General features: G+C 44.6%; 1 protein-coding gene across 5 annotated transcripts in view; it reads left to right on the top strand.

The window, feature by feature from the left end:
• The first annotated feature begins 9,659 nt into the window (after positions 1-9,659).
• The window catches only part of NPNT (nephronectin), an 80,773-nt gene continuing 79,315 nt past the window's right edge, over positions 9,660-11,117 (top strand). Inside the window, exon 1 of one of the 5 annotated variants that reach the window (XM_019962349.2) lies at positions 9,660-10,342. In XM_019962349.2, the coding sequence (XP_019817908.2) occupies positions 10,272-10,342 (71 nt within the window). In that variant the 5' untranslated portion in view covers positions 9,660-10,271. The remainder of the gene's footprint in view (positions 10,343-11,117) is intronic. The other 4 variants (XM_070791106.1, XM_070791107.1, XM_070791108.1 and 1 more) reach the window with 4 other exon arrangements.

The following is an 11,117-nucleotide window of genomic DNA, read 5'->3' as shown; positions in this document are numbered from 1 at the left end:
TCAAGCAATACTTTCAGTTGTTCAATTTTCACAAATTTATATTTCATCTTATTTGCACTGGGGAGTAGGGCTTTCTCATTCAGTAGACCATATAGCTTGTCGGTGTATTGTATGGTGTTTTGTTTTCTCCAGCCGGGACATGCGTGAGTCACTTCAGTCGTGTCCAGCTCTTTGTGACCCCATGGAGTGTAGCCCACCAGGCTCCTCTGTCCATGGGATTCTCCAGGCAAGAATACTGGAGTGGGATGCCCTGCCCACCTCCAAGGGATCTTCCCAACCCAGGGATCGAACCCACATCCCTTACATGTCCTGCATTAGCAGGTGGGTTCTTTATCATCTGGGACAGACAAGTAAACATGGTCTTCGCTCATTTACGTTTCACATAAGGAACTTCCCAACAAAGAGCTGTGAGGTCTTGGAGTTGTATTCACACCTTCATTTAGAAAAACTTATTCTATGGGAGACAGATTTTATTGTTTGAATGGGGGGGGTGCAAAAGTGAACTGTTACAAAGAATGTGAACTATATATATTACAAGTAAGCTAAAACAATTCAAAATTTAAAGAATTTCTGGAGAACATAACTTAGTGTTAGAAGCAGGGAAAAAGCAATTTTTGATGGGAAATCCTAAAACAACAATTAAGCTACAGCTTTTAGATCAAACCTAAATCTTAATAGTTGGGAGACTATATTTTTATCTTTTTACTTATTGAACTTATTTTGGCCTTGTTTCTTTCCAAAATGAACTTGGAGAAAACCCTCAAGAAATGATAATATAAAATAAGGGTAATAAAAGAAAACTCTATTTCTTCCTACTCACAATACTTCTGACACCAAATGTATGGGCTTTCCATGCCAAGCAGTTCTCCAATTCTCTGTGACACCAGCTGGGTGCCCTGCAATTTACTTCATTATGACACTAACTACCCAGAGTTAGCAAAAACTCCACAAGTTAAGGGCTCAGTCCCATAAGACTGTCCCCACTTCAGACGCTTGTCACTTGTCCTAGCTTGTCACTGGAACTTCTGACTGGCTATAAACCAGAGGTTCCCATGACTCTCTCCTTGAGTTTAATACTTTGCTAGAATGGCTCATAGAACTCAAAGAAATACTTTACTTACCATCACCAGTTTATTATAAGGGATATAGCTCAGGAACAGCCAAGTGGAGATACAAGGGCAACATACGTATCAAAAGCGGGGTAGCTTCATGCCCTCTCCAGATCACTACCCTCCTGGTAATATGGATGCCTTCAACAATCTGGAATCATTCTGAACCCCACTCCTTTTAAGCCTTTATGGAGACTTCCTTATGTAGCCATGGCTGATTAAATCTTTAGCCATTAACTCAGTCTCCAGCCATTCTCCCCTCCTCAGAGATCTCAGGATGGGGCTGAAAGTTCCAACCATCTAATCACATGGTTGGTTTCTCTAGCAACCAGCCCCCATCCTAAGGTATCTAGAGTTCCATAGAGAATCACCTCACTAACTTAAACACAAGTATGATCAAAATGGGGTTTCCTTGGTGGCTTAGCGATGAAGAAAACGCCTGCCATCGCAGGAGACACAGGTTCAATCCCTGGGTTGGGAAGATCCCCTGGAAAAGGAAATGGCAACCTACTCCAGTATTCTTGCCTGGAAAATCCCATGGACAGAGGGGCCTGGCGGGCTACAGTCCATGAGTTTGTAAGAGTTGGACACAACTTAGGGTCTAAACAACAACGTGGTCAAAAGGGACTTATCGTGAATAACAAAAGACACTCCACTCACCCTTAATTATTCAGGTGATTACAAAGGTTTTAGAAGCTCTGTGCCAGGAACCAGAACAAAGACTAAATATACATTTATTACATTGAACCCAGGTCTCCCACATTGCAGGCGGATTCTTTACCATCTGAGCCACCAGGGAAGCCCATCATATCACAGCATGTTAGGAAATAAAACAGAAAGAGAAAACTGGGACTAGTGAATGAAAGAAATGAGCACACACGCTAATCCACTCCAAGAGTTTAAATAACTCAAGGCAGAATTTAACTCTGAGCTTTGTAGTAGACACTTTAAAATTGTATTTATATAATTTATATAAAAAACATATAATTTTATAATAATTACATATTACATATCATATATATCATATAATATATTGTATAATAATAAATACATATATAATTTATTTATATTCCATGTTTACATGAAAATTTTAATCATCCATAATTTAAAGTAAATACATTAAACACAACTGCCACATAAAATTTAAATTATTGAGGAAAATTAATGGTAAAATTATAAACCCTCTCTTTTAAAAAATTTTAATGGATTTATTTTTTAGAGCAGTTTTAGATTCACAGCGAAACTGAAAGGAGGGTTCAGAGATTTTCCATACACCCCCTTCCCCTCCTCATTATCAATGTCCCCCATCAAAGTGGTACATTTGTCACAGTGAGTGCACCTACATTAGTACATAATCGCCCAAAGTCCATAGTTTACACTAAGGTTCACTCTTGGTGTTGTACATTCTGTGGGTTTCAAAAAATGTATAATGGCATTTTCCCACAATCATCATATGATACAGAATAGTCCCACTGCCCTAAACATTCTCTGTGCTCTGTTCATCATCCCCTTCTCCTTGTCAACACTGATCTTTTTACTGTCTCCATAGTTTTCTGGAACCCACTTTTAAAAAGGAAACTTGATACAGTAAGTATTCATCAGAAAATAGAAGACAAAATTTTCTCCAAAGAAACATGTTTATTGGCCTGAAATTCTGTAAGAAATTAACTACTTTAAGGGATGGAGACAGATATATCAGATAACATCCACGACAATCTTCCAGAAAGTACAGGTGGAGATCTTATTTAGCTATATCCTATAATAAACTCATTAAAGCTGTAAACCCAATTTAGTAAGAGTCTTCCAGGTTCCAGGTTAAATTCCAAGAGACTAACTTGATTGAGTTAATGTTTGGGTAAACCACAGGGGTTGTTAGATAGCACACCCCCTACCTAGACTGGCTTCTATAAATATCATTTAAGAAGGATTTCTATAAGCACCAAAGTTTTGCCTAAAGAATGGTCTTCCATGTTGTTTGAGAACAGAGCCATGCTTTAGAGACCAGAAGAGTAGGTTGATATTTTAGTAGCAAAGGTGAAAAGCTTAACTAGTACTTCCCCCATGTGGCAGTGAGATGCAAGAGGATTTTAGGCAACTGAATTTGCTCAAATACTTTGATAAAAGCTAAACTGAGATTAGAGATTCACAACATAGCATTATCAGAGCTGGTTTAGGCATAGAAAATGTTAAGGCAAGTGTTTGAAGATGCCTGTCTTGGTCATAAAAGAAAATCTTAGAGAAGCATTTAATTCCCAGTAGTAAAACCTTCCCTTGAGTTGAGTCAGTGTTTGTTGAGTACTTACTACATGTACCAGCTGCTTGATTAGGTATTATATACAGTTTACCTAATTTAATTGGGTGAGTTATATATTAAGAATTCCCAAGTAGATATATTGGCCCGCTGTATGATGAAAATCATTGACTAAGTGAATTTTGGAGAATGATTTCCAAGTATAATGATTTTTCAGTGATGTCATAGTTAAATGTTAGGCTTCCTTTCTGGCAGTAGTTAAATACAAAGTTCACTGATTTCTTGAGGCAAAGGCAATGCTAGGTGTTAGATGAAAAGTTTTCATTTTCCTCCTTGGCACACTGGAAAAATATTCATTCCAAATTCTCTCGCAGTTAAGTTGGAGCCATGTAACTGGGTAGTAGCCAGTGGAGTGCCACAACCCCCAGAAATGACTGCCTGGGCTCTCTCTCTCCCTTGGCCTTATGGCTACAGGAGGAGAACTCCGGAAAGACAGAACCACAGGACAGAAGGAGCCCAGATCCCTGAAGAGCCACTTGTAAAGGACCACTTAGGAAAACTGTCCAACCTTCATTAAATCTGTGCACAAATGAAAGGAATTTAATTCTGTTAAGCCAAAGAGATTGTGAGTAACGTGTTAAAGGAGCTGGCTAGTGTTACCCCTCCTGGTTTTGTGATACTAAAAATGTATTGACAGCACAGAAGAATCTTTCTATTTTATACACAAAAACATGAATAAAATTTTTTGAAATTTGCATCAGATCATGCCCAGGTGGTGCAGTGGTAAAGAATCCACCTGCCAATGCAGAAAACATAAGAGATGTGGGTCCAGTCCCTGGGTCATGAAGATCCCCTGGAGTAGGAAATGGCAACTCACTCCAGTATTACGATACAAATTTAAAAGAGTTGAAAGTTAGGAAACTTAACATGACTATTTCATAACTCTTGAAACTTCTTTCTAATTTGTTGGTGAGCCATTCATGCCTATTTCAGTTCTTCTGGTGATGTTTAAAATAGAACCGAAGGCCCATCAAATAGTCTTCCATTGTCACTGCAGAATTATTTGAAGATGGATGAGAATTATTGGCACTAAAGACAGTGGTCCCTCTATATCGACAGGGGACTGGTTTCAGGACCCCCATGGAGACCGAACTCCACAGATGCTCAAGACCCTCAAATAAAAGATTGTGGTCCAGTATATGGCCCACATCTGCAGATTCAACCAATGGTGATCCATCTTTGGTTCCATCTCTCGTGACAATTCCATTGGCCTAATGTCCAAGGCCTCTGCAAGGGACATGCCCAGTTAGAAGAGGCACTGAACTCAGGTCGGTCCAATGCTATGCATCAGGCATAGGTGGTTCTCCTTGTCTAAATGCAGTTTACCAATCAGGGGTCCATTTTTACCAGCAACATGGTTCACAAATCACTTTATCAGGTTGCCAGGGGAACAGTGCTAAAAAGTTAGCATAAGGTCAAATTCTCATGCAGAAGGGGAAAGGATTTTGTTAGCCCTTTACCCACATAAAGGTTTCTGTCAACTTGATTGCAATGGATTCTTTCAGTATATTCCTGGACTGTACTTGCTAATCATTTATTTAGGGCTTTTGCATTGATAGTCATATCTGTATATGTGTGTATATTTGTGCACATATGAAAACACTTTTTCTGGGTGTAGATATCAATGACTTCTCGGGAATAATTTGTAAGTGTTTCTTTTTTGATGCTTTAAAAGAATTTACATAGTATTGGAATTCTCTCTTCTTTGAAGAGGTGGTATGCTACAGTTATGGTATTAACTATACAGCTGCTGTTTGTAGGCTGGAAAGCTTATGACACATGTCATTTTGTAAAATCATTACTTATGCTCACTTGGAAGGTACAGTATATATCCAGATAAAGGGGATATCATTTTAAAAAATGAAAATCTTTGTATATGTGCTGCTCCTTGTTGCTTTTATAAGGTATCTTAAGAAAGAGGTGGGCTCAGGCAAGGACTAGCTGTTTTTGCAAGCAGAAATGGCAGGAAATGAGAATGTCCAGAAATTTCAGGCCTCCCAGGGTTGAAAAAGACAACTGCTTTTATGTCCTGAACATTAATATAAATATAGGGATCCACGCCTTGTGGTGAGGATCAGGGTAAGGGTGTCACCTTCCCAAACAACCCTATTATTTAAGCTAGCCTCAAGGTGGCCTCCATTAAGATGAAAGAGTTAAGTATGGACACAAGGAAGCAAAGAAATAAAGCAGGCTTAAGAACTAGGACTAGAAAAGACTTTGGTTATGGTTATCTGCACAAGGAACTGACTGGAAACAATTAGAAGCCTATTAGGGTTTTAAGGAAATCTTAAAGCCACAGAAACCTTAATTCTGGCCTGAAAATGTGCTATCTCTATTTAGCTCCTTTAAAGAAACAGTCAGGCCTTCAAATCTGTATCAGTAGAAAAAGAACTGACAATGATGTACAGCCCCAAGGAAAGTATCTGCTCCAACAGTCATTTCTGACATGGTTCATGGATCAGGTAGTAGAAGCAGGGGTGACCTGACTGTCTGACCAAGGCCCTCTCTCCATGGCCAGAGCAGTGCATCGCCATAATTCTTGCTCAGCTGGGAGTCAAGACTGCTGTGAATGAGCAGCTGTGTGCTCCTCATCCTTCTCTTTTCCTAAAAAGAGAACTGCTCTATAGGAGTTTTTGAAGCAGTAATCCTGTCCCTAAGCACCGCTGCATATGGGACAGGAGGAGCAATAAACTGCTGAATGTCTTGCATGACACTGACAATGAGAAGCTGATAGATAAAACACATTTTCTCTTTCCTGTGACCCACAATCCCTTTATCCCAATGCTGCTCAAATGTCATCTTCCAGAGGTGCTGGTAGCTCAGCTGGTAAAGAATCCGCCTGCAATGCAGGAGACCCCGGTTTGATTCCTGGCTCAGGAAGATCCGCTGGAGAAGGGATAGGCTACCCACTCCAGTATTCTTGGGCTTCCCTGGTGGCTCAGCTGGTAAAGAATGCAGGAGACAAGAGTTCGATCCCTGGTTGGGAAGATCCCCTGGAGAATGGCGACCCCCACCAGTATTCTGGCCTGGAGAATTCCATGGACTGTATGGTCCATGGGGTCACAAAGAGTCGGACACTGAGTGATTTTCACTTCACTTCACTTGAGAGGCGACCTAAAATCACAGCCCATCTCTTTCTACTACCTACCCTTCCTTGAGTCTCTACACCTTTACCCTCTCCATAGCACCTATTGTCTTGCTCCCCAACTGCAATGTAAACTCTTTCTGGGCATAACTTTGTCTTGTTGCTGAAGTCCTAGCACATAGACATGGTTAATACATGGTAGGGTCTCAGTAAATATTTACTGGGGGAGAAAAAGACTCAATAATTAAGAGCTTCTGATTTCCGGATGGGGGAAGCTGTGTTCACTTGGTTCTATTTTGCTGTTGATCTGTGTCACATTGTGACCAGTAAAGATTATGATTTTTGTGCAAGGATATTGAGATTACTCCTTCCAAGGTGGCATTATCCCGTGTGAAACCTAACCAAAATGTCATCCTACTGGAAAAATACATGCAAAAAGCATGCTGTTCAGTATGTTTTGTAATACACCACATTAACAAATTGAAAAATAAAAACCATATGATTATCTCAATAGATGCAGAGAAAGCCTTTGACAAAATTCAACACCCATTTATGATAAAAAACTCTCCAGAAAGCAGGAATAGAAGGAACATACCTCAACATAATAAAAGCTATATATGACAAACCCACAGCAAACATTATCCTCAATGGTGAAAAATTGAAAGCATTTCCTCTAAAGTCAGGAACAAGACAAAGGTGCCCACTTTCACCATTACTATTCAACATAGTTTTGGAAGTTTTGGCCACAGCAATCAGAGCAGAAAAAGAAATAAAAGGAATCCAAATTGGAAAAGAAGAAGTAAAACTCTCACTGTTTCTTGTTTGTTTTTAAGACTGAGATAGCAATATGTCACTCCCATGGGAACCCCGCTTCTTTTTTGGAATGGGCACTGGTGGTCCTAACTGCATCAGGCTACCCGATTAGACCTTGCAATTCTTTTAGAACCCCCTCTGCTCCATGATTCAACAAAGAATGATATAATTAACTACAGCTGACTTGAGGGAGAGGCTAACGATCACCAAGCAGAAGTCAGTCCAGCCCGTGCCAGGTACCGTGCTGGGCACAAGGGATATAGTGACACTGCTCTTGCCCTCCTGCTGGTTAGTGTCTTGGGTGAACCTCAACGTGGTAGAGAGGCAGTTCCACCAGTGCTTTAAGAGTTACTCTAGGGGACGCGAAGGGCTGTAGAAACACAAGCTACAGGAGTCTCAGCCAAGTGAAAAAGTACACGGGCTTCCTTCCTGGGTAAGTGTCAGCTAAGCTTGAACCCAAAGGGTAAGTGGAAAGTGTGTCTGTATGAAGGAGGGAGATGCTGAGTCACTTTGCTGTACACCTGAAACAATGTCAATCAACTATATTCCAATTTTAAAAATAAAAAAAAAGAAGGATGATGAATGGAGTGTTTTCTAGGTCAAAGAAAAGATACAAAAAAAAAAAAAAAAGGAGGCAAACAGAGGGGGTATTACAATCTTACTCCAGATATCCATCCTATTTTCACCTACTACTTATCCTCCTTTCCTTCCAACTCCAGTTTCTAGCCTGTCGGTAGCCCCTTTCTCTCTAATCATCCATTGCTCAACCCAGGAACCTATAAAACAAAGAAAATGACTAAGGAGCAGCCACTGAAACCTGGAACCAAGCCTACATTACACTTAAAAATTTTTATTTTCTGCAGAAAAAATATTTTGACTACTACATTTTTGGAGTTCATTAGAAAGATCTGAAATGGATGACACCAAGCTGTTTGCCTAAAATAATTTCCCAAGCCCAAAATGGCATGGATGTTTCCTGAGATTAAAATAGAAACTTGTTTTGCTAACAGAAAACAACTTGGAAATCAAAGAGTCATTTAAGTTGAAACCATTATTTTTCCTTTTCTTGCAGAAAATGCCTGCGTTTATACACACTAAGAGATCAGGATAGTGAGGTCACTCTGCCACAAAATTTTCCATTAAAAAATTTAAAGTTGGAGAAATCTCAAAAAGAAAATAAAGATCGGGGTAAAGTTTGTAACGTAGCAAACTCAGTCAATAAACATTTATGAGCATGAATGAAACATACCGTTTCACTACATGAAACACACCGAACAAAGAAACTTGCCCTTGTAGAGTCTGCATTCTAGCAGGAAGACGGGCAAAATAAGAAATAAGCAAATTATATAGGAAACAGATGGCACAGTGGTAAAGAATCTGCCTGCCAACGCAGGAGACCCAAGAGAGGCAGGGTCGATCCCTGGGTCGGGAAGAGCCCCTGGAGGAGGAAATGGCAACCCACTCCTGTCTTCTTCCCTGGGAAATTCCATGGACAGAGGAGCCTGGGAAGCTACAGTCCATGGCATCGCACAGTCGGACAGGATTGAGCACACAGGCACAGGAAACTAGAGGATGAGTGGTTTGCAGAAAAGACAAAGGAGAACTGGCAGGGGACATCAGGAGGGGACAGGTTGCATTTTTAAATAGGGTGGTCAAGACTGGTCACCTAGAAGAGGTGACATAGAGTAAAGACAAGGGAGGGTGAGAACCACACAGAGAAGAACTCTCTGTGTTCAGGTGGAAGTGACCGTCAATGGCCTGAGGCAGGAACGCCTGAGTGTGGAAGAAAGGCATGGGCAACCACGGATTAGAGGAAGGGAGGGCATAGGCTGTTAGTTAGGTCGGAGAGGTATGGGATGCCAGATCAGTGCCCCGGGAAGTCATTCCGGGTTGGGTGTGGGATGAGAGGTGACTTGATCCTACTGATGCTTTAACATGAATTTTAGTATAATCATTGCGTGTTTATATTTGAACACAGCCCTTCTACAATACATTTCACTCAGCAGTAACAGAGCAATAATTGCTCAAAATGGTTCTCTAAATGATCTCCGAGGATCAGGCACCACAAGACTTAAGAAGTAACTGCTCTCCCTCTCTGGCGGGCATGTGCCCCTGAAGGGGTAGCCGCTGCTATCCTCCTACTGTGCTCAGTTGAGCTGGCGGAGACGGAAACAGTCTGCACCTCTCTTCAAAACTCGAAGACGCCAAGCATTTCGTTCGGTTGGTTACAAATTTTTTTAAAAACCCTGCCTCTGCCAGCTCTGCGGGAGAAGCAAACTCCCAGAGTTTGCCTTCGCTAATTTGTCCAAGTCGTGCTGCGGTTTCGCTTAAATGCAGACACAGCTCAGCTCTGGCCCCACAAACCTCTCATCTTGGACTTCGCCCTCCGGTGAAAGCTACGGCTCGCCCCTGCGGTCCCCACCTGTTCGGAAGGAACCCGCGGAGCGCGCACCTACGCCCGGGGCCCCTTTCCTCCCCGGCTCAGACTTTCCTGCTGAGCACCCTGCTCTCCCTGGTCCAGGCCGGGCTGGCAACTTTTCTCCCAGCCTGGCGATCGCCCGGCTTGGCTGGTCCCCAAGAGACTCTGCCTTCCTGCAGTGCCCCCGCCCCCGAGCTTCCCGCCGAAGGGCCGGGCGCCCTCCACCCCTCACCCGGGGACCCGAGGGCGGCGAGCCGAGCGCACGCGCGCCCCCCGCCCCTGCGCCCCTCCCCGCAGGCGGCGCGGCTTCCCGGGCAGCGCCTCCCCTCGCGGGGAGGGAGCCGGAGGGGCTCGGGACGCCGCAAGCAGACCTGCTCCGGCTGCGTGCCGCGCGGCTCTCCTCCGAGAGGGGCAGCAGTAACCTCGGCGCCCGCAGCTCCTCGGGGGAGCCGAGCACGCCTCTTCTGCGCCCCCAGCACCCGCCACCTGCTCCACGCTTGCAGCTGAGCCTCCGCCCGGGACTCGCCGCCCGAGATGGATTTCCTTCTGGCGCTGTTGCTCGGGTCCTCGCTCTACCTGCAGGCGGCCGCGGAGTTCGACGGGAGGTAAGTCGCCCCCCCGGGGACCCTCTCTTGCTCTATCCAGCGCTAATTTCACACCGCCCTGGAGTCCCATCTCTCTGCTCTCGGGCCAGAAACGGGGCCACCGCACGGCCTCGGCGGGAGGAGAGCCGTCGAGCAGCCGTCTCCACCCGTGGCTGCCCAAGGCCTAGAGGGCGCGCCCCCTGCGCGTCCGGGAACCCGGGGAGGCTGCGCTGCGGGGTGGGCCGCCGAGCCCTAGTCGGGGCTGCGGGAGAAGGGAGGTGGAACCCGGCATCTGGGCTTTGAGGGCGCGGGTTAGCTGCCCCACAGGCGGTGACGTGCGGGACATCCCTTGGGTGGGAAATTCTTGCTTTAGACAGCTCTGCAGTGGGGAAACTTCCAGGTGGTCCGGGCCACATCCCGCCTGGGGGCTGTCACGATGACTCACACAAAGGGTAGGGAGAGGAAGCCACTGTGTTTCCAGAGGGAGACCCGTTTGCTTCCCGACTTGGTTTCCTTGGTGGGAGGGAGGACTCAAAATAAGGACCGAGGGGCCGGGGGGAGGACGCTGCGTGCGCGTGTGTGGGTGCCTGTACGCACACACAGCTCCCGAGACCTCGGGCGAGCCTGACTGCTGCGTGCTCTGACAGGTCCCAACAACCCCAGGCTCTGCTCCGCTCCCCTGTCACTCAGCCGCTCCTCCTACCGCAGAGCGAGGAGCCCTCGCCCCGGCTGCCAGATCGGCTCCCGAGTGTGTGCGTGCATGCGTGTGTGTGTGTGTGTGTGTGTCGCGAGGGCG

This window comes from Bos indicus, chromosome 6 (genome assembly GCF_029378745.1).
Source record: "Bos indicus isolate NIAB-ARS_2022 breed Sahiwal x Tharparkar chromosome 6, NIAB-ARS_B.indTharparkar_mat_pri_1.0, whole genome shotgun sequence".
Classification (NCBI taxonomy): domain Eukaryota; kingdom Metazoa; phylum Chordata; class Mammalia; order Artiodactyla; family Bovidae; genus Bos; species Bos indicus.
Note: the sequence above shows the minus strand (reverse complement) of the source record. Positions and strands in the feature narration are given on the sequence as shown.